This window comes from Strix aluco, chromosome 11 (assembly GCF_031877795.1).
Source record: "Strix aluco isolate bStrAlu1 chromosome 11, bStrAlu1.hap1, whole genome shotgun sequence".
Lineage (NCBI taxonomy): Eukaryota > Metazoa > Chordata > Aves > Strigiformes > Strigidae > Strix > Strix aluco.
The window spans coordinates 3647311-3671369 of NC_133941.1; the positions used below are offsets into that span (position 1 = coordinate 3647311).

General features: G+C 44.4%; 1 protein-coding gene across 8 annotated transcripts in view; it reads right to left on the minus strand.

Moving 5' to 3' along the window:
• Positions 1-1646: 1646 nt before the first annotated feature.
• ARIH2 (ariadne RBR E3 ubiquitin protein ligase 2) overlaps positions 1647-24059 on the minus strand; it is a 33115-nt gene continuing 10702 nt past the window's right edge. For 5 of the 8 annotated variants that reach the window (XM_074835733.1, XM_074835729.1, XM_074835730.1 and 2 more), the window contains 13 exons: positions 17283-17350; positions 15525-15588; positions 11884-12031; positions 11041-11162; positions 10042-10151; positions 8876-8993; positions 7355-7405; positions 7232-7253; positions 5559-5710; positions 4344-4487; positions 3911-3979; positions 2887-2970; positions 1647-2135 (listed from right to left, as the gene is read on the minus strand). In XM_074835733.1, the coding sequence (XP_074691834.1) occupies positions 2064-2135; positions 2887-2970; positions 3911-3979; positions 4344-4487; positions 5559-5710; positions 7232-7253; positions 7355-7405; positions 8876-8993; positions 10042-10151; positions 11041-11162; positions 11884-12031; positions 15525-15588; positions 17283-17350 (1224 nt within the window). In that variant the 3' untranslated portion in view covers positions 1647-2063. The other 3 variants (XM_074835736.1, XM_074835735.1, XM_074835734.1) reach the window with 3 other exon arrangements.

Below are 24059 nucleotides of genomic sequence, written 5' to 3' on the forward strand. Positions count from 1 at the left end.
CGGCTGCAGCCTAGAGGGGAGCCAGAAGAGGACGGAGCAGGAACACAAGGAGCCATGGTTACAGAGATCTCTTGTGCAGCAAGCAGCACTGCTCCCACAAACCACAGACTCCCTCCCTGCCCCGCTGCCTGGCTCCAGCCACCTCTCTGCAACCCTGCTCTACCCTCAGCTGCTTCTGTTGTAACCCCCACTCCACTGCCCCGTTCCCTGAGGATACATCCCACAGCAGGGAAGGGAAGGAGGAAGGAAAAGGCCTCTCAGTTTGAAATTTTCTGCCGTGTACAAGCAGCACAGCCACAGGATTAGCTCCTGTGACAGCTACTCTTCTTTTAAACTGATGCATCGCTCTCGTTAAAATCCGTCTGCCCAGTTATACATGCTGCAAATACCTGGGTCACATGTCTCAGGTACATGAAAAAGGCTCCAACAGCAGAGTTAGCTTATTCTGACATGCAGGAATTTAGCACTTTTCCCCCCTCCAGTTTAATCTTTATCGAGTGACATTGTATAAGAGCAACACAGGGATGCATCAAAGGCAAGACTTCCACATACAGCATGGAAGAGAATGCCATGAGTTCCCTGCAGAGGTGAAGATTTCCTCGGGTCAGACTCCAGCTCCACCTTACTGGCTGCAAACAACATGTTCCTGGTGCAGGTGACATACGTGCCTGTGAAATCTTAACATGTGGCCTGCTTCCTGTAGCAAACAGGCAAGCATCGACATTTAAGTAACCTTTTTCATGTTAACCCCTACTAAGATGAACTAGGTTTTCACATTTTTATTTTAGTGTGTATTTTACATTAGAAAAAGAATGTTAATAAAAAAAGCTCCACATGCTCCTAACAATCAATTTTCTCATAAGTCCTCACCAGTATCAATACTAATATACAAATAAATTAATTTTGCTAGTTAATTTTCTGCCTGGCTTGGTGCAGGCTCTGTACAAACAGTGCACCTGTATTCAAGTGCCTGTCCACATTGCCAACATGTGCCAGGGAGTGTGTTGTACATAATCTTTCTTTCCTCCTCATTATGTAGCGGTGTTTAGTCTCACCTCGATGAATGGGATGAAATTTTCTCAGCCATGTCACCCAGCAGGCACAAATAATCTTTACCAGGCTGCATGGCACTTATAACATGGATTGTTTCACTCTGCAAAAGCCCCAAGCCTTGATTAACAACTGTATGCTACTATTCCCTCACCACTCACTTTGGCAATACAACATCCTCCCCACAAAAACAAGTAAAGCAAAAAATCTACATGGAAGACCTAAAATTCATCAAATGCAGAATCTGACCTGACTCCAGGCATATCCCCCGGTGTTAACCTGGTCTCTCCCCTACAATTCCTCTGTTTGCTTTTGTTGGTGTAGCAGGATTTTGCACAGCTGATTTACAAGAAAAGAGATGTCACATGTAATCATACTAAATCACAGCCACTGCTGGTACTGTCGGGTCAGACACAGCAGCAGCCACTCTTAACACCAGCCAGTCTCCTCGTGCAATGCCAATGCTACAATGCCCCGGTTAAAGGAGCACTGGGAAATCTGAGATATTTTGTAAACTCCTTCAGTGCCTAGGAGGATTTTTGGGTCAGAGGAAGGGAGAGGGAGAGGGGGAAAAGCCCATTAAATTTACAAGCAGATTAAGGAAAAACACTCCACTGCCAATTTATTTTTAAAAAGGGTTGTGTGTTATTCTAAGGTTTGTCTGTATAATTGTACAACCGTTGAAAATTACATAAATTGTCATGATCTAACACTATTAACAGCCATTCAGAGAAAAACTCCCTCCCCTTCTGTAACCATCAAGGGCAGGAGGGAAATGTCCCAGGAAATACGCCAATCTGAACTCTGGCCTCTAGCCTGGCAGAAACAGAAACAGAAAGATAAAGAGAACAAACTGGACTAAGATGTGGTGTTTGCATGTGTCTGACTTGCAAGGGGAGGGGTGGCTTTGTCCTTGGCCGTGTTCTCCCAGAGGCAGTGCCTGCTTATCCCAGTGAAGCTGCCATCACTTCACTCGCTGCTCTCACCCCTGCACTTTGTCACTTCCTCCTGTCTTATGTGTCATGGAAGTCTTTCAGCAGGGTCCTCCGTCTCTGCTCTGCTATGTGCATCTGATTCTCTAAGTCCTGGTAAAACAGAAGGTAGAAACTGTTAGCGTGAACTCCTCAGGCAGAGCTCACTTTCATTAGGAAGAGACTAAGGTGCGGCCTGAGAAGCATCAGCCTTCACACTTCACACGCACTCTGGATCACAAGATCACAGATCCTTTTTGTTTTGACTCCCTCCGCAGCTACCTGGCTCCTGCTCTGTCTAAAAAGCTACACGCTTAAGGTCTCTTGAACCAAGGAACAAGCGCCAGGACAAGAGGGAATGGCCTCAAGCTGCGCCAGGGCAGGGTCAGACTGGCTCTTAGGAAGGATTTCTTTGCAGAAGGGGTTGTTGGGTGTTGGAATGGGCTGCCCAGGGCAGGGGGGGAGTCCCCATCCCTGGAGGGGTTGAAGAGTTGGGTTGACCCAGCGCTGAGGGATCTGGTGGAGTTGGGAACGGTCAGTGTGAGGTTCATGGTTGGACTGGAGGAGCTTCAAGGGCTTTTCCAACCCAGATGACTCTGTGATTCTGTGAATCTGCTCTTCACCAGAGGGCTACACACAGCTTCCTCTAGAGCTTTACTAGTCCTGTTTCAGTTTGCAGGACTCACTGCAGCCCTCCCTCCTCTTCCATAAGGCAGTGAGCACTCCAACATTAGCTGGCTGAAGGTGAATTTCTGGACCTAGTTTCTCAGAACTCTCACTTCACTGCCTTAGCGCTCCTGCAGAAGCGTTAAGTCCAAACCAAAAAAAAATCTGGCCAGCAGGCTCAAGCAAGCAGAACACTCACCCCTCTGTCATAGCTGTCTGCTCGCTCCACCTTCCATGAGAGATTTTCAATTTCAGCTTCCAGCTGGGCCTGCTGGTACTCAAACTGCAAAGAGCAAAATTAGAGACATCAACAAGAAACTAGTTTAGAGGAGCAGTTTCATACCACACACTCCACTTGAGGAGCAGACAAATGTGTTCTGCTGACAGCTGTGCTGGCAGTGCAGGTTTGTGCCTCCTCCTTTATCCACCTTCAGCTAGACAGCATCATCCCTTCCAGGAGTTTCCTGCGTAAGCACTCCCCAACCTGCATTACTCAAAATTAACCCAGTCAGCCTAAAAACACCGCAAGTGACAAATATGCCCTCACTCAGCTCATTTTGCCATAAATGCGTCACAAAATGCTCTTGTGAGCAGCTCTGCAGGCAGAGCAGAGGGACTATTAACCACTGCGGTCACTTTTTCCACTGGTACAGTCAGATTCAGAAGAAAACATCTGTCCACAGCCTGAGAGAATATATATGATGCTATGGGGAGAGATTGGGTAACAGGTTTTAATGGACAACTGAGTCAAAGAAACCACCTCTTCAGTGAATTCAGGGCTATTTTTGGATATGTGCAGCCCATGCAATGCACCAAGCCAGCAAGGAACTTACAGCAGGAAAAAAGAGCAAAGCTACACCCTGATTCAAGGCTGGAAAAGCTATCCTCCAGCAGCTCTTCACATGAAATATGGCCCACAGCACTGTGATAAGTCTTACCAAGGAACAAACGCACACTTCCAGCCTCAAAACATTCTGGATAAATTGCTTGTTAGTGAAAGTGCAGTGAAGCGCCCTGGGAAAATAACGTAATGTATCAGAGGACTGAGCTGCTGGTCAACTCAAAGTGAAGAGGGCAGGTGCAAAACCACCTATTATTTGTCCTGTTCTTACCTCAAACTCAGGACTAATACTTCAGACACTGCCAGGCTCTGGAATTCAGCCCAGCATGCTGTCAGCTACACCCCAAAAAGCTATCAGCAAAAAAAGCGCAAAACATCTTACCAGTTTCTTTCTGGGACCAGACTCCATGTAGTAGGCATATGGATATGTGTACTGCAGGGTGTAACGACACTGTTGGGGAGTGGGAGGAAGAGAGAGAAAAGAAGGACAAGAGTCTCAGACTTGGAAGTCAGCACAATCACATTTGTGTGGTTGCTACAAGCTAAGAAGTCACCTTCTGACAAGGATGATGGGACACTTCATGGTGGAATTTCCTACATCTTCCTTGGAAGAAATTGTGCAGTCCTTCCAAGTATAGCTTGGTATAACTTCACAGAGGTCAATTCCACATAATTTTTGGCTAGTTCATGTCTTAGACCAGAGGTACTGTCCCACATACTCACAACACCTAAATTCCCTTCCTCACTTGGTGGTGTGAATTTAGCATTCTGGTATGTATTCTCTTCTCTGTGCCAAACAAAACACAACTACCCACCTTTGCAAGTAGTTTTGCAGCATTTTGTAGGTATTGCCAGTCTATCCATGTTCCCAAGTTGTTCATAACTCTTTCTTGGATTTTCTCCTGGATTCGTTGGTACGTCTGTGCCTCCAACTGTAGGCTTTTATTGTGATTCTCCCACTGCAAGGGGTTGGGAGATAGGGAAAGAAAAAATGGCATGAGACCAGAGTACTGCTGCTGTAAAAGCACAAGCTCTAGCAAGCAGAAATTGAAGTGGGGCAGGAGTCCAGCAAGGCAAGACATGCTGTGGGAAAAGAACAGCAAGGCAGCACCTCTGGTAGCAAGTGGTGGAGGCTGGATACAACAGACTGACAGCAGCAAAGAGCAGGGAGCAAACCCAGCTCCTCAGGGTGGGAATGCCCTCTGGTCACACCATGACCTCGTGTCTAACAAGATGGAAAGTCATGGTGATTTCTCTATTTAAAGGATTTCTATAGAAAGGTCAAGAGTTTAAATTAACATTTAAACACAGGCTCAGTGAACTCCAACATCCATGCGCACACTGTAAACATGGCCACTTCCCAAAGCCTGTTGGTTTGGAGAGCCAGGGATGAACACATTTATTTTACCATAGGGCTTGGCTCATGGTGTGAAGAATAAACTCATTTTAATGGAGAAACTGAAATGCAGCAGCATTTAACTTCTACCACATTCTCTTCTAGAGATGCTGCTCTAGAATTGCACTGCATGGCCAGGTGCATCGAGCCTGCTGTGGGGACAAAGATGCTCTGACTGCAACTTATAAAAATGTGATTACACGAGATTTTAGGAAAACTTTGCTACAGCCAATGGAGCTTTCAACACGGCAGAGTTTATTTAGTCTTTGTCTCTATAAAGATGTACTGCAAGGAACTGAAGTTCCCCGATCCTGGAAGGAAATGATTGGAGCAATATCCATCTACTGCAGCAGCACTCAGCCTGCAGGAAAATGGTACAGTGGCACACAGGTAATACTGATTTTCTCTAGCACAAGGAAATATTGGAGCAAATATGATCTGCTTCGGGTACAACATTACTGGTTTGGATGGGACTTGCAGGGCAGGATTTTGAGTTAAAAACAACAGGGCCTGAAAATTCTGCACAGATTCTCTTTGGGCAGTTTCTTGCACGGAGATTGCTGGCAATGACCTTTGCACCAGGCAGGGAGCATTAAAAGGCTACAGCAGCTCTGGCCAAGGAGATGTCTCCTACCCTCTCAAAATAGAACAAGTACTTCTTAAGGGCCTCCCTGGCCTGTGCTTGCTGACTCTGGTTTACAATATCAGGATTCTCTTTGTACCGACTGCATTCGTAGTACTCGCTGCCGTGAGTCTTCCAGTCTCCCAGACACATCCAGCAGAAGTCTGCAGAAAACAGTGAAAAAACCCACTGTGATGCACAGGAAAAAAAACCTCCAAGAAAGAACAGCTTCAGGAGACACAGCCCATCTGTTTTCAGATATTTCTGCTAAGCCAAGAAACATATACATTTTGTATCATCTTGCATAATGGAACAATAGCAAGCCAAAAATACCAGCCTGTCTCGAAGATTTTCATTGTACGGCCTCCTGTGCAACTATGGAAAGTAAATCCTGAAGTGCTGCATCCTGTACACCAAGACCAATGGGCAGAACCGTACTTGTGCTCTGCACAGGCTGTCACTCTAGATTAAAGGAGAGGGAGGCTGCAGTCTTATTTGCGAGTTGCATCCTCCCCACCACTGGCATACTGCCCCGTGCGGACCTCTGGCTGAATAAAATACGAACAATCAAATCCAAAAGTGAACTAACCCATGCAAAAGAAAGTCTGCCCTCAGTTCTCTTGAGGAGAAAACTACCCAGGTAATTTCAGACATCAGTGGTTTATGACACTTCAAGTTAGGAAGCCACTGAATTGGGAAGAAAGCGGAGGAAAGAGAGCAATAGCAAAACCTGCATGATAGTTTCCTGATTTCAGAGCGAGGCTGTGAGTGTTCTACTGGGAAGGAAAAAAGATGGAGATTAAGTTGCTACAACAGGAATCACCTCTGTGTTACTCATAATAAGAGACGGAAATTTCTATTTCCAGAGTTCACCAGCCTTCGAGTGCTCGTCACCAGGGCACCTTGGCATGTGCCTGCTCACCCTTGTCACAGAACTCCATCAAAGCACACCCAGTGCTGCTGAGGACCCCAAAGCAAAGGAAATGAGAGAGGACAGTAATCTTTCACCATCTTCCAAATCAGGTTCTGATATTATAATATTTCCTAGTGGCACACTTACAGGGCTGAATACAACCTACCACGCCCCAAGGCAACAGAAATTAATTCTGCCATGAAAAGATAAGTGCAAGAACAAGATGTCATTTTGTACGACCACACAATGGGCCAAAGACACTCCGGCTGCTAATTGCACAGGGGTGGACTGAAAAGTCCAACAGATAATGTTACGCAGAACAATTCAGAGGTCCTGCAGTTTCATCTGGGTTGAAGCTCATTATTTCCATCACTAAGCAGAAGGACTTAAGTTGATCTGAGTAAATGGCTCAGTTCTGCCAGTATTTTCAGCTGATGACAAATACAGTTACATGGAAAGCACTTAATACTCTCCTCCAAAATGGATTCCACTGTTAATACTATGGCAGAGATGGAGACCCCTCTATACAAGGAACATGTCAGAGAGAGGGAGCCAAATCAGCACTGAATCAGAACCCAGCTGAGATCACAGCCAGGAAAAACAAATAAAATAAAGCTATCACACACAAGTCTGTAATTAATATCCTGTTCACCTTTATCAGGGGAAAAAATATTTCAGTCAGTGTTCACAATTTGTCTTCATATCACAAAAAGAGAAGAGAACATCACCACTAACAAACACTGCAGAGAAAGTTGCTTCAAATCCTACTTACCATGCTTGCATTTGGAGCATTGCTGAAAAAGAAGAGACAGGAGGCACTGGTTAGTGGAAAGTGGGGAAAAAAAGAGTTCTGCTTAGAACAAGGAAGGTCTGACACGTTCAGGGAATTGCTCACCATGTGATTGCAGCCTCCATTCTTTTCAATACAGATATTGCACTTGGGACACTGGAGAAACAGAAACATTTGTTAGATTCAACTCTGTCTCTAGCAGCCTTCTGCAGAAATGACAACACTTGTGTGATTATTCCCCTCCTGCTTTTTTTAAAAAAAATATACATATGCATATATGAGAATATTAACATATATATACCCTGCCTCCCACCAATTCCTGACAGCTCTGTTTATAAAAGAGGCAGAAAGGCAAAGCCAGGGAAGTTACACTGTACTGCTTGCTCAAGAAAACAAATTTGCTGTTGTTACTCCTTCAGTAAAACTGAAGGTCTCACCGAGTCACCATTTAGCAGTTGCTCAGGCATAGGGACATAATTAGTTCACAAATGACAGTAGCTTCCACAGCTACTTAGAGTACAAGATAATCAGCATTATATCCTGCCTTCAGCAGCCACTAACCAATAACCAATTCACTAGCTGCAGAGAATCTGCCTGACCACTGAGAGCTGCTCACTTCTTTGCTCCACTGATGCCCTGAAGTGTCAAGGTCAGTTAAATTTTTTTGCTTGCATAGGTACAAAGGAGAAAGTGAGTTTTGCTGCTTTTTATAAATTTTAATAGTGGGCAAAACGTATGCCAGGACATTGCTCAATATAACAGAACCTTATTTCTACAAAAGAGCATGGCACATAGCAGAAACAATGCCATCACATGTTGACATTTTCTCCAGAGGAAGAAGGGAATTGAAGATCTCCAGTCTAAATACCTACTTTCCTAACACAAATGGAGCTTGCAGTTAATTAGCACTGTCACAATTATCATTGGCTATGGTAGAACAAATGCCAGCTAAGAACTGTTTGGAAGTCAGGCCACAAAATCCCCAAAACACATTAAAAGTTCTAATCTGCAGACAGCTAATCTACAGGATAAAGGTAGTACATCCGTAACTTCTAAAGACAATTCTATAGGTAGACTAGAGTGCACGATATGTAATACTATTTCTTCTTCTTGGGTCTAAATCTACCAGAAGTATTTCAATGTCTAATTTACAAACTTCATCTACCTCATTTTGCTGTCCTTGCCAAGTCAAGACTTTATCTCTCTCACCTTCCAGTTCACAGTACTCCACACAGTTGCTCAGGTTTAAACACCAGTAGTGCCTCATTTGGTACTGACTCTGCACTTACTACACACTCTCATTCCATTTTAAATACACCTCCACTGATCATTTTAAAGCAGTCACAATTGTTTTGCCCATGGGAGGGCAGCACACCTGGCTGCCAAAGACATTAACATCAGGTCTGGAATAAGGACCGCGGGGTCCTAACTGCAGGAGGGCAGCTGGATTTCCCACACAAAGTGTTCCCAAGGCATTCAGTTGTGTTCTATCACAATCCCTAGGGAGCCACGAGAATTTGCAGTCTGAGAAAAAGCAGCACACATTGCTACGTGTGTATAGAATTGTATCTTGCTTCCTAGGCAGGACTAGAAGAGAAGAAAAACCATGCAGGTGGTTGTTCTTACATCTTTAGTGTGAGCACTGATGTAGTTGGCTGTTTCGGAGTCATCTGCACACTTGGTGAGCCATTTCCGAATGGTAGCACAGTCTGTGGGTGCATGGTACATCTGCCGACACTTAAAGCTTAATGGGGGAGGAAAAAAAAAAAAAACAAACCAAAAAAAGACATATTGATTTCCAAGAAAGTGACTCAAGAATTAAGGTTTGCCTGTTGACCAAAATCTGGGAGGCCAAGCAAGGGTAAGGGATGCAAATGCACTTTGTATTACTAGAGCGCAAAGACTGAGGCTGAACTCCAATAAACCCCCACCCTCCTGGGCAGAAGCCGGAGTCAGGATGAGAGTGAACTGAGGCCTTCTCTGACAAATCATGTCTGAGGCCTGACACATCCCTCCCTAGAGCCTACCTGGGTCTGCTCTACCATGACTGCAGAGGCCTGGGGCACACCAGTGGCTTTACAAGCAGCCTGGCTCCAGTGGTACATATCAGGCACCTGCATTAGCATGACCTGACCAGTCCCAGGTAAGGGCTATTTGCATGGAGATACCAGTAAGCTGGGTCTCTAAACCAGTTGTGTTGTGCTCCACAGACATTCTCAACAGCAGTGATTCTGGACACCCAGGAGCAGAAGACACCTGGGCAGCCCTGCAAGCTACTTTTTTTCTCTGGTCCCATATACACTTCAAGTCAGACAAGGAACGTTAGTGTTCCTATTCAGCAGTAATGTATTCTCACATAAGCCTCAAAACACACCAGGCACTCTGAGAGTCACATACTTGTAATAAACTTAAAAATTCAATACCAGCAAGAGAGCAGTGAGGCCTCCACATCCATTATCAGCATCTCAACCAGCCACTATGTCTGTACTAAAATTTGTAACCTAGCCAAAAAATGAGAACAGTAGATTTCTAACCCCTTCATTACTCAAGCCCTGCATTACCTGGTCATCAGAACACCCAACTCCCAAGGAGCTGAGGGAGCAAGGGGACGGCTGACCACCTGCAGAAGTCAGACCCCAAGTGTCCAATTACTCAAGCTAACTCAAGTTACAAACAACTCTAGGAAAGCATTTGAGATGCTTCTATACACTGAACCTGTTGGCAAGCAAATGAAGTAGCTCTGAGGACAGCATACACTTGCCCCGTGATCTTTAACCTTCTCTGTTTCTTACCAGAAGACCTCATTGCAACGATTGCACTGCACTCGTCGGGCTTTTGGCTCTTGTACCTGTATGACCATAGGGCAATCTGCACCAGGACACAGCTGCAGCTGATAATGGCTCTGTGAACATACCAAGGTGGTAAGATCAGCAGTGGGTGCAGAAGAACATTATCTATTTAAGTTTAACCACTCTTATCCTCAAAAACATACAAGTCAGTTACTTCTTGTTGAAAAAGAGGGAAAACTGACACCAAGTCTTGGCTAACAGAGCAGACAAACCTCTTCCACATTAGAAAAAGGAGTATTAATTACGTACAGCTTCTCTAGAAATGGAGGGTTACAGACCAAGTAAGCACTGCAACACAACTGTAAGACCCCACCAAGACACTGAACAAACACTGTTACTCCATTTGAGTTCTTTCCCCATCCTCATGCCCCAGAATATATTCAGCTGCTCTCCTGGGGTGGCTGTTCCCTCCCAAAGGGTCTCCTATTGAAGAGAGGTGACACCACTCCTTCATACTGCTTCGTCGCTTCTTGAGTGCTCCCAGTTTGTTCCCAGTTACCAGGATACTCCTGCACATTCAACTGTAACAACTGTTGCTTTCATTTCAAAAAACCTCATGTGAAATGTTATTGAGGAAGCCAATTCAGTTGGGCTCCACTAAGGTAACGGACTTACTTTCCAGAACCTAAAATGTCTATGCAAGAGCAAGAAGGACTTTAAAACTCAGACTGAAGTTTGAAGTTCTCATCTGCAACATTCTGACAATTCTGAAGTACCAGCCAAGGAGTTACTGGGTGACCTTAAAGCAAAATTTACTTTGGCAACCTGCTAGAGCATTTTGTCAGTGAGGCTGTGCTACAGGAGCAGCCACATCATGTTTATCAGGGACAATTTTGCTGCAGTTACTGCAGTTCTAATCAAAGATGCAAGACACTTCAAACAAAAATTCTGCAAGTCATTGGTGAATTGATCCAGGGTATTTTAAAACTAAAAAAACAATACCTCTACATAGTCCCTGAAGAGGTAGCGCCTGTATTTGTCTTTCAGCTCTTCACTAGGCAGCAATGGAAACACAAAGTCTTCTGGTGTCCGAAGTAGACAGTCCTGAGCCATGCAGGAGACCCCTGAGAAGAGAAAGCAACATTTTAGCACAGTGCAACTTATGCTAAGGAGTGAAGGCACAGAAAGCATTCAACAGTTTCCTAGGTGCCATCTGTTGTTGTGGCAAGAGGGACGCAACTGTGAAACAAATCTATCAGGGCTGCTGAAAAGCTGAAGCCCAACTGTCTTCACCAAAAGATGACAGGGCACATGTGCATCCAGGACCAGGCACTGCTTTAACCAGTATTCACAAGGTCAGACACTTAAAGTAGAAAATTGCATGTTACTGCCATGCCAGCGTGAAAGACAGGCTAGGAAAAGCCCAAAGCCACTCTGGCAACTACAGACTTCTACCCAACACAAAGGGAACAGATGCTTGCGTCTGCAAACACTCCAGGGGCAGTGCATCAATACATTACGAGAGATGCAAACTCAAAATTTCAGCAGATTTGTAGCTTCTAACTTGTTACAGTCATGCTCTTGAGATCACAAGGGGAGAAAAGCAGAAAATGGATCTATGGACTTGCACATTTTCTTAGGCAGGAGTAGCACTCTCTTGGTGCTACTTCAATATTAAACAGGGATTCAGGTAAGACCACTAGTTCAAGTTAAGTTTTTCACAAATACTCATTCCATGCTCCATTTTCTCATTACTGAGATGTTTTAGACCAATTCAGCCTGTCATCATCAGAACAGCCAACATGGCAAATACAGACCCAGTACCATAATCTGCCTTGAACTCACCAACTCCGACGCCATCCTTGACGAGCACTGTACAATGCTGCTCCCAGCAGCTGCGGCAGAACTGGTGCTGACAAGCCAGAGAGAGCAAGTTCTCCTTCCGGACAAACTGCATGCACACTGCGCAGTGATGGGAGGAATGTACCATTGCCTGGGAGAGAGATAAATCAGCATTACAGTGAAAGCAGCCCAGCTCTCCCAGAATATTCTCACCTTATCCACAGGCACCTGCATCACCTTCATTGTGACAATGGTCTCAGGTGAGCACCAGGCCAGAAGTCACTGGTGTGTTGGGGTGCTGCACTGCCCTGACAGACAGTCCTTCTCAAGAACCTCTTTAATCTCATGGAGCACAAGAGACTGACAGTCATTAAACACCTCCTGCCTCTAATCTAGAAATCACCTTTATTTTTCTGGTCCTTCTCTCACCTTGTTTGAAAAATGAGGAAATACATCATAGTGTTAGTCTTTCCCTGAATTTACTGATATTCTTCGTCAGCTGGGTCAGACTCCCACTGTTCCACAGGCCCTGGAGAGCAGCTATAGCTGGAAGCAGGCTTAGCAGTGCCCTTTTACTGGACAATGATTTTGGGTAAGAGGAGAGAACACTGAAGGTGCAGTGTGTAGAGTGTTTATACAGAGAGGAAAAGGAGTTCACAGGCCATCAACTCACATCTCTTATCTTCTGCCTATGCTACATTTGGCAAAGCAGGCATCATCCCTTCAGCTGAAGAGGATTAGGCCGTTCGTTTCAAGTCAGGCATAATTCTGCTATTGCTTTACCAAACCACTGGGAAGCAGTCTGGATCTCCCCATGGGTAGTGCAGAGCTAATCTCTAGACAACAGATTTAGCCTTTAACACATCTTGGCTCACCCTTGGGACCTGAAGAACTAGGTCTAGCAAGGCTCTACAAAGCTGTTAGTGGGGGTTTATGTTCCTATTTCTCCTTTCACGGAGAAGTCCCATAATCACTTTTCATCTACTTAAACCTTTGCTACAAATGGAGAAGCTTGTGTGAGACAGCCATCCGTTTCCATGCCTAGCTCTGCGTGCCAAAGACACAGTGGAGCAGCAGCATGATACACTGCCACATGACCAACAGAGCTCGTTTTATAGCATGACCACATGAAAAAGGAAATAATGCGACTTTGTTCTAAGCGGCCTCACTTATGGACCAGAATAAGATTCACCGAGTCTGCAACTGCCTCGATGGCCTCAAGCAACTGCTCAGCTTGAACAGCAGGCATACTACCCCAAACCTTCGCAAGCTGTCTCTGAGCTCACCACTATAGCTTCTCCTTATCGGGTCAGTTGCTCTACAGACATTCAGAATGAGCATCTGCCCCCAAAATATCATCATTCTGCATTAGGAGCTGAAGCACAGAGCCACTTGCCCTAGCACATACAGAAAGACTAAAGAATTGCCTATCAAACCGAGTTTGTCAAGACTTAAACGAATCTTTTAAGTGTAATATCTATCTTCTCAAAATGAAATCACCATTGCAGTGGAGAGTACTTAAGTGACAGCTGATATAAGATTCAGAGAAATCTCAAAATACATGGACTAATTTGCAGGTATGTCAAATAACAAAGATTTTTCTGGACTCTAGGCAGATAATTTGAGTTCATGAAGCTTACTCCTGTCAGCTGTTTTAGCATTTTCACTCTCTGCTCGTTACAAGTCAGCTCAGATGCCAAATCAGGCTTTTTAAATCTCCCCTCCTCCCAACCCAAAGAGGGTTTCTCAGATGTAATATTTTATCACTCAAGATCTGACACATGGCAATGTGTTCCTGGGGTAACTGTGGATTGTATCAAAGCACCCACTGTGAATGAAATCTGTAAACATGCAACAGGAAATTTCTGTTTAAAAGGGAAAAAAAAAAGTAGTATCTAAAGACCTATGTAACCCTGACTGTAAATCACAAGCTGTTGGTTCAAATATCACCACTGACTGGCTCAGCAGCAACACCACTGGGAGATCTGGCTTAAGCATCCGTAAGCAGAGCAGTGCAGCAGTCATTTAAGGGAAAAAAAAAAAATTAAAAAAAATCTCTATTCCAGCCACAGACAAGCTCTGTTCATTCTGTGCAGCCAGAGCTTCCCTTCAGTGTCTTTTACAGAGAGAGCAGAATTGGAAGAGGTAGCCAAGCCCTTGCACTCTGCTCCTTCCATTGTGTACCATCACTCATGCCAAAAAAATGAGCTTAATTTTCTTGAAGCAATTAATTCTCGAACACTACCTGCAAGACAATAGCAAAGCTGCTATTTAAATCACAGAATGATTTGAGTTGGAAGGGACCTTAAAGATCATCTAGTCCCAACCCCCCTGCCACAGGCAGGGACACCTTCCACTAGCCCAGGTTGCCCAAAGCCCCGTCCAACCTGGCCTTGAACCCTTCCAGGGAGGGGGCAGCCACAGCGTCTCTGGGCAACCTGTGCCAGGGCCTCAACACCCTCACAGGGAAGAATTTCTTCCTTATGTCTAATCTAAATCTACCCTCCAACAGTTTAAAACTGTTCCCCCTCATCCTATGCCTCCCCACCTTTCCTGTAGCCCCTTTAAGTCCTGGGAGGCCGCTCTAAGGTCTCCCCAGAGCCTTCTCTTCTCCAGCTGAACCCCCCCAACTCTCTCAGCCTGTCCTCACAGGGGTGTGCTCCAGCCCCCCGAGCATCTTCGTCGCCTCCTCTGGCCCCGCTCAGCATGTCCGTGTGTTTCTGATGTTGGTGCCCCTAGAGCTGGACTCAGCACTGCAGGAGGGGTCTCACGAGAGCAGAGCAGAGGGGGAGAATCCCCCCCCCCCCTCACCCTGCTGGCCACACTGCTCTGGATGCAGCCCAGGACACAGTTGGCTTTCTGGGCTGCGAGCGCACATTGCTGGCTCATGGTCAGTTTTCCATCCACTAACACCCCCAAGTCCTTCTCCCTGGGGCTGCTCTCAATCCACTCCTCGCCCAGCCTGTGCTTGTGCTTGGGATTGCCCCGACCCATGGGCAGGACCTTGGCCTTGACCTTGTTGAACCTCATGAGGTTCACATGGTCCCACCTCTCCAGCCTGTCCAGGTCCCTCTGGATGGCACATCCCTTCCCTCCAGCGTGTCGACCGCACCACACAGCTTGGTGCTGTTGGTGAACTTGCTGAGGGTGCCTCGATCCCACTCTCGGTGTCTCCAACAAAGGTGTTAAACAGCACCAGTCCCAACAGCCACCCCTGAGGGCACCACTCATCACTGCTCTCCACTTGGACATCGAGCCCTTGACCACAACTCTTTGAGTGTGACCATCCAGCCAATTCCTTATCCACCGAGTGGTCCATCTGTCAAATCCATGTCTCTCCAATGTAGAGACAAGGATGTTGTGCGGGACAGTGTCAAATGCTTTGCACAAGTCCATGTAGATGACATGAGTTGCTCTTCCCTTATCCATCAACACTGTAACCCCATTTTAGAAGGCCACCAAATGTTAGACATCTCTTGAATGCATTCTCATTAAAAGTAAACCCAGCACTGAGTTAGGGTGTTGGACCTGAGTTTGAAAAGGGTTAATATGGGACAGACTATGCCATTAGTAATGCAATCCTCCAGTGAGGTGGGTCAGAGGTGTCTGCCAAGGGAACAGACCAAAATAGTTATCATACTTACATGTTTGGATGAGGTGGGCTGAACTCGTGCTTCTACTAGCAATTGGGCAGCATTAGACTTGTGCCTGTAAAGGCAATTGAAGAATGATCAAATCAATTTCCAAACACATTTTGCTTTGTTAAATTGATCCTTCTTGCCTGAATAAATAACAAGCTCTGTGGAAGTGGTAGGGGTAGGTTAGGTTTCAATGAGGAAAGTGAAAATGTGGCCTGCGTGAGGCTCCTTCACATAGTGAGCTGAACTCTCATCAACAAAACTTTATGAGAGTTTCTTCAAAATCAGAAACAGGAATATTTCTCGCAGTAATGGATTAATATTTCCCTCATACTTCTTGATGAATATTTTTCTACAATTCTCTCCTGCAAAAATTATTTTTGAAGCCAAGATTTTCTATCCACACTCTTAGAGCAGTCTGAAGTCTGAAGCCACTGCCCATAACAACACAGTCCAGTGAGGCTCCTGTCCGTCTCCTATTCCTCTGTAAAATCAAGCTATCCTGGTTAGGCCTTACTTTGACTCCAGTCTATTATCTAGTTAAGTATTTACTCTGTGACAGATTATCACCCTTTAGGCATATGAAGCTGTCTATCAGCAGCCTCAGAATTAAACATGTTTTGCTGTTCGTTATTTCCATTGCAGAGGAATGTTTATATCTCAATGAATTCCGAAACAGCAGCATCACTGTTGTGACTGTGCTGTAAATCCTCCCTCCCCACTAGCCCTTTATAGTTGTACTAGGGAGCTTTCATTTGATAATGTAATTTCATACCAAGACAGAAGGTTGAGGACCAGATCAACTGGAGAACAACTTGCAAAGTCATAGCTTTGGAAGTAAACCCTTCCCCAAACTTCCTCCTGTTTAAATCTCGTTAGTTAACCTGCAGAATTGCCCTGAGCTGCTATGCAGGAATCTCACCCTCCACATTCCCCAGAGAAAGCTGTCACAGGATGCATGGTAACCAACGAGCCAGTTACCAAAGATGCTGCAACAATATCCATACACGAGATGCATTTCCCATATGTTCTCTGGATGTAGTTGCTGGCTGCAGGGCCAAAAATGGCATGGCAGAATGAGTCAGACTGCTGTGCTCTCTATTTTCAGACAATGTTCAGTTCTGAGCCAGTATTTTCTGGAGGGGCTGCCAGACAGCAGTGCCTCCTGACACACTTCCCGTATATGTCTGGGCAGAGTCCGAACCCTCCTTTAGAAATTAGTTGGAGGACATCATTACAGTGACACTGACCAAGGTTGTACTACTCAGTTCTCTCACACCATCTTCTCCTGCTCTCCAAAAGCTAGTCAGCTTGGAAAAAAACCATCACTTATGCTCAGAAGGAACGAAAACTTCAATGTGAATACATCAGCACAAGTTCAGTGCTTCTTTATGATTTATGACTCATATGTTCAAAGGAACATATGTCACCTTTATATTTGTTTAAATAAATAAATATAGATGCAGCACTCTCAATCTGTTATCTCAATTTTAAGCTAAATGCATCTACAGGTTCCCAGCATGACAGTAATTCCTCAGACTGAAAGACATTTGCCACCTCTACCCTCCCCGTTTAAAAATTTCTTACAAGCAATGCAGCCTCAACAGAACAGTGTTTTTCCTGTGCTCCCTGAAATGGACTGTGTGGCCTGCTTTCAGGTTCAAAGACACTCGTCAAAAAGACACCTATGGACCACCCTGAGCATTCCTGCAAAGCAAGGGGAAAACCACTGAGCACAGAAGAGATAAGACTATTTACACTTACCTTTCCAAAATCTCTGAGATTTGCCAGTGGAAACTAACTAATACTAGCTTTGCAACAGCATGTGATACCTAGGTGGAAAATAAAAGGAAAAAAAAAGTCAAGTTAGACATATTTTGAGGCCACACCTCTGCCTAGGACTATGATCTTCTTATAAGACTAATAACTAGTACAAACAGTGCAATATCCCAGTGATACTCAGTTCCCTTTAGACTACTGGACATAAGGTTCACAGCCAGTGCATCTGTAATATTCAGGTTGGAAGGAAGCACGAATGTACCCAAACTAACTCACATACTGAGCCACAACAGCACAGAGAGAAAGGAATCAAGAATTCACTAGATTAGCTTAACTGCTCATGAAAACCCCACATCCAGTCCTGACTGTGGTCACCACTTGAGAGGCCAAGACTAGCCTGGGATCAGGGTCCTGGCTAAGTATGTGGAATAGGCACCATGGGGCAGACAGATCCCACTTACTGAGCTGGAGAAGCAGGAACAAGCTGCAAACGCAGGCATCTGTGATAGCAAAGGGTAGGGGGAAAAAACAAAACACTTTCCCAAGCCTTCACCGTAGAGAAGAAAGTTACACGCTGGATTGGAACAGGAAGATGGAAAGCTACTGTGACAGGGACTATTTCCATGCAGAGTTGCTTGCATTACGTGGACTCCTGGCAAGCATTAGCACAGTCCGTGCTAGCCTGAGCACCCTCCAGAATACTGCAACACGACATTTAAAGTCATGTTACAAGGGCACAAGCAAACAAGTTCTCCTTTGCTTCTATGTATTAGTTTGTTTCAGAAGAAAACAGACTGGTCTGCTAGCACAACACTCACCAAGACCACAGGCATCTGCTGAGCTGCTGGACCTCCTCACCTGCCTCTTGACCCCTTCATGCCTTTATCAGGCCCATGGGGTTCAAATAAAGCAGGTCACCTGCAAGCAAGACAACTCCTCCAGGGGAATTCAGAAGGCTCATGACCCTGCCTCCTCACTCTGTGCTAGGAGGAACCTGGGCAAGCCCAGTGGTCTGCACATTCTGATTTCAAACACCCTCTGACATTAAAGGGCTCTACCTCCTGTGCTCCAAGATAAGCTATCACCATAGCACCTCTCTCTACGATACATACAGAAAACACAACTCCTGTCCTAGCTGCAGGAAGAGCTCCTTTTTTCCCTAGAGAAGCTGGCATTCCCAACCATCAGCTGAAAAGCCATAAGCCTTCTTGAATCCTGCTACAGGTCAATCACAGGATCCAATGTACTGGTAATACAGATACACAGCAACCCCAACACAACCCCGGAAGGAAAAACAAGCAATGGTCACTCCTTCTACAAAACAGACAGGCTCTGCACACCCAGAGGCAGCATATTCATTACTCTTCTAAATCTGCCCCACTGAAGAGGTGCAGTTTCACAACACAACTGACCTATTCCTGCCACATGATACTGTCCCAGACCTGCACCGGCATTTGTCAGCACTGGATGGTTGGTTCAGAGAGCTACACCAGTGTAACACCAATACACGATGCAACTGGGGTTTTTAATTAATTCTTATCCACCTCTGCTTTCTGATTTGCCCACTTTGCCGGCCACTAAGAAATCCCAGTAATAAAAGAGTAATTTTCAACGTTCAAATAATCCTTCTTGTAGAAGAACTGAAGCATTAACTCATGCTGTGTAAGATCTGTTATGCCACCTTCCTTGACTTTACCAGCGATGTGACCCTCAGAAAACAAAGGCTGCCCAGGCAGCACTGCCCTCCCTCCCAGCACAGAAGCCTGTGATAAGATGGAGCATGGCACACAGGGCTGCTGCTAACAACACACAGTCTGCTCCGGTTTGTGCGGATGAGGTGCCACTGCCAGCCTTGGATGGGTTGTTATCTTAAGCCCCCAGCCTGGCAGACCCAGACAGACACCTTCGACTTGCTTGTACAAGGAAGACATCTGCATTTCATGTTTGCAAAACAAACAAGCATCAGGAATGTGGTCTCTACAAGACTGGCTTCCTGCAAACGAAAACCACATGCTAATGAATCATTCTTTAACAGCAATGAAATTATTTCTCAGTAGCAGTAAGGAAGAACTACCATCCTGACAAAAAAAAAAAAAAACAAGCCACCAGACTTAAATGTGAAGTAAAATAGGAAAATGAGTATTTTTCAGTTGGATTTTCAGAGCCTGAGGTGTAGCATCCATTGCAGCATCATTACCCTATGAACCCCATTAAGTTACTTGTTCCCAGAGGAGGAACCAAGTACATTCAAGAATGAAAATGTATAGAAATACAAATTCCAGCATACACATTTCTGAAATCTAACAGAATCAAATGCTTTTGAGACAAATTATTTGTCAGGCAAAATGTGGAGTTAATGCTCCAGAAAGATGCCAGATTAACAGATCTTGAAGAACAACAATAAAGCTTCTGTCACCATTTCTATTTTGCTCCAACTGTAAGCACTGACTGTATCAGCTGTAGTACTAATTTTATTACTTTCATCATAAGAGCACCCAAGAATAAAACATTTTCAATTCATAAAGCCAGGTTCACAACACAAATCCACTTTCATAAAAGCCCTGAAGCAGAAAAGTTTTTGATACTACCTGATTGGAGTGCATGCGATCTTGGGAAAAAAAAAAAAAAAAAGTCCCAGAGTCAGCCAGTTGCAGCAACGTACCCACAGTCTGCTTGACATGGAAGTACGTGTTCTTACAGGTTAAAGATAGATAACATTCAAACTGTAAGAAAGAGGGATGGGAGAGGAGCAGATAACTGATGAGACTGGGGCTGTGCCTGCTGAGTGGAGTCTCACCACATTCTGCTCACCAACAGCAAGGCTGGTAATGCAGAAGGCAAACGTGAATACCATCGGGGCCAACACTATTGGAGAGATTCAAGAAAACAAGCATGAGAAGAAAAACAAGGGTTTAACAAAAGCCTGCTCCTATTGATTAGCAGTGCTCCCCAGGCTCTTCAATGATTGCACATTCACAATGAGTGAATGATTGTACCAAGTCAGCCAGTTCTTCCACAATAACACCCCAGAATAATTGAAGTATTTCTTTGTAAGCAGGAGCCAAAACATGCTGAGCACAGAAAAATACCACTGCAATCAGAAGTTTGGTCCATATGTACATAATTCATTACCTTACAGTGGAGAAGCAACGTACAGAAGCTGACACTGCTGGCTGAACTATTCAGTTAGAAGACATCGATGCTCCCTCCGCACGCACCCACTGCAGCCTCGCAGCTTAGGAAATAAGCTTTGGTTGCTGTTCAGGCACATTGTCCAATACAACGTTTCCTGAAGTTTCACACAATGAAAGATCTCAAACTTATCAAACATTTCAGAAAGAGCTACGATTCAGTCCCCTATCAGTCATCGGGTGCCACAAGAATCTCAGGTTATCCAGGAACAACAGTGCTTTGTCTCAGACACAAAACAAATAAAAAAAAAAAGATGCCTTTGATAAATCATTTGCTTAAGCCTTCCTATTCTTGTTTCAGAATACTAAGACCCAAAAAAGACAGTGAGATAGCCCACTTGGTGCCTTGCTGGCAGCAGGTCACTTCAGTAAGATACTTCTACAGACCACAGTGCAGAAGGGAATGCATATTCTAGATGCTGCACTTCTATTTCAGTTTTTGTCTGCAACTGATGGATTGTGCCAATGCTTCTACGTAGCTTGACTTCTCCAGAACTCTTCTAGCTGTGATGAAATTTATTAAAGTTTAGAAGATGAAAGCTGAGAGCAATAGTCATGCTAAAAAATTTCTCTTTGTCTCATTCTCATTTCCCCATTTTCTCACCATCAGCTTAAAACTTTAGGATTAAAGATCAGCTCAGTCCACATCTAAACCTGGAAAATTTCTGACTGAAGACCAGGCTTCTCTCTTCACAATGGGTGGCAGAGCTGGAGAGAGGATCTCATCCAATCTGCAATTTCCAGCTTCACCCTAAAACAGGAATTTGGTCACCTTACAAGCCTCTTCCAAACATCCATCAGCTTAACTCTGACTTACCAGTGATAGAAGGCTCCTGACTGCCAGAAATGGGCACCAAACGCTAATGCTTATCACTGCAATGGAAAAGGGGCGTAGTGTCTATGCACACAGTAAGGGTGCCAAGAGGAAGCTGCTCTGCATAAGGGAAAGACTCTACAGGAGTTGTAAAAAAAGTCTGAAAAATTTACATAGTGCTGGACAAAATTAGATTCTGGAAGTAGAATAAAGAAGTAATGCCATCGCATTAAACACACATCTATCATTTTCTGGAAGAGAGCACAGTACTTTTTTTCTTATTATTTCTATATGCCCGTATCTCCTGGGTTCTTTACTCTCCAAGATAAGCAAAATTCTCACACTTCAGAAGTGCAAGAGAGAGTCTGGCACTCTTTCTTTTCAAAAGAATTTGCAAAGAAGCTCTGCAGGTACCTTCCTGGGTTTAGAGATCTCTACGACACCTATGTCTCAACTTGCTTCACTAGATAAGCTAAGTTGTTTGAACAGCTGAAGTTTCATCTCTCTACAGCAGAAAATCTTTTCAACCATGCCACTTTGACAGTTGCTAATTCAGACAGAAATGTTTCCTAAAAGCTAAAAAAACACTGTCTTTTGTAGAGCTTATATTCTACAGAAATTGTTCATGCATATTTATGTCGCATGCATATCTCATGAGCTCATTTCACTCTTCTCCAAGGGATGGCCTATTTTTTGGAGGTGTGCTTCAATCCTCACTTTTGCAGGGATATGGTATTAGGAATTTAAAACAAGAATCATCACATGATTCTCAAAGACATTCAATTCAGAATGAGTTGGAAATGATCTGGTTGGAGCTGACATCCCGTGGCTTTGCACCAAGCTGACAATTCCTGTTAGATCAGGGTTGCACTGAAATGTCTGGTTGAGATGAACACAAACCTGGCATGAAGAAATGCAGCTTCCATTTCTTGTCTTTCCCCTAATCAAAGGTTTTTATACAAAGAGATTTAGGCAAATAGGATTAATCTTGGGAAGCATTTCTTTTAATCCATGAATAGTTTTTGATAGTTCTACAAGGAAAGGATGAACTTCCGAAGATATTAGTTTGTGTGTTGCATCAAAACTTCTAAAAACAAACTCTTAAATTCTTTACAACATTAAAAACACCCAGAGCAAGAGCCTCAAATTGTTGCTGTTGGTGAGTAACTATGGGCAAAATAAAGACTGAATTGAGTCGGCAGTAGAGTAACATTTAGAAAGAAACCATAATTTGTATTGAATAATTTTGCTGAAGAAAAAAACACCTTCAGACACACTTTACCTAAGGTTACTGAGGTAAAGAAAGTGACTCACAAATGGCAAAAATACTATTTTACACTAACTTCTCTTGTGGAAAGGAGATCTGACTCCCTCCATGCCCCACTGGAAAAAACTATCCGACTGCCCTGTTTTTACTGGAAGATTTCTCAGAAAGCTGCAGAAATATTAGGAATTAAGAAGGAATAAAAGGGCAACCAAAAAGCTTTTTTTGGACCACATTTTCTCCTTTGCTTTGATCTACCTCTCTTTTAAGCAGACTTCCAATATGCAATCCTGGTAGAAATCTCACGAGGTTGCAGGGGCCTGAGCTGTGATTAACATCATCTGCCATAAACACCCCAACTGTTCAAAGTCTTGTAATAAAGTCTTCCGTATCTGTTACTGGTTTCCGAGCATCAGAAGGCTGTTTTCAAAATTAAACTCAAATTAATTTCACTTACCAGGAAAAACAACCCCTAAGTTACAACAAAATCAGATACCCTGCTTTTTTTTTCCTGGGTTCAGTCAAGCTTAAAAAATGTGAGAAGCAGCCCTCCACCTTTAGGTTTCACTCACAGTATTGCTTACAATTTGTCTGACATTTCAGCCCCTCTCCTGATTACAGACTGCAGGCTACACCAGGGAAAGAAATACAATTTAGAGTCTGTAGCTGCAGTCTCGATACCACGGAAAGGTCTTGACAAACAGCACTACACGAGCTCTGCTTCGTCACAGGGTTTTAATCTGTACCCTGTCCCTCACCCTCTGGCATGCAGAGACCTGGTGTCAGTCCACAAGATGAGAAGCATATTTAGGAGGCAGAGTGCAGTTTGGGAATGACAAAAACTGCCGGTGTTATACACATGGTTTGTGAAGCTGTCAGTGCACAACCTAGTTGGCCACATACTGAAGAAAGGGGATCTTGGGTTAAATGCTAACTCCTTCTCCACACTTACACATTGCTTTAATCCATCTGCTCTCCTACACAGGACAGCAACAATTTCAGTTGCAGCTGCCAACAAACAGGATCAGTAGGACTCAGCTAGGAAATCTCAACATACGTATTTCTCAAGCTGTTAGGCTATTCTTCCTGAGGAGATTCAGAAATAAATTAAGAAAAAAAAGACAAAAAAAAAAAAAAAAGACTTAAGCAAGATGGTATGCCAGAAGGCATTATTACAAAACAGCTATGAGATTCCTTCTTTGAAAGATTTAGAGCGAAAGAAATGCAGCGAGAAAGCTGTAAGACAGCACACAAATATAAGATTGACGTGAGACTCCTCAGCTGTACTCACTGCAGCTATTCTTTCCAATGTAACGTAGTGTCTGAGAGCATCAGCACCCAGCACACGCTGTCCTGCGCTGCCAAAACCCCCAGCAACCCACCCCACTGCTGCACTCCGCTCAGCCCCTGCCTAGGCGTTTTCCCAGCAAAACACAGGAGAAGTGGACAATTCCTTCTGGTTGACAGAAAGGAGGATGAGGAGGATGCACAGG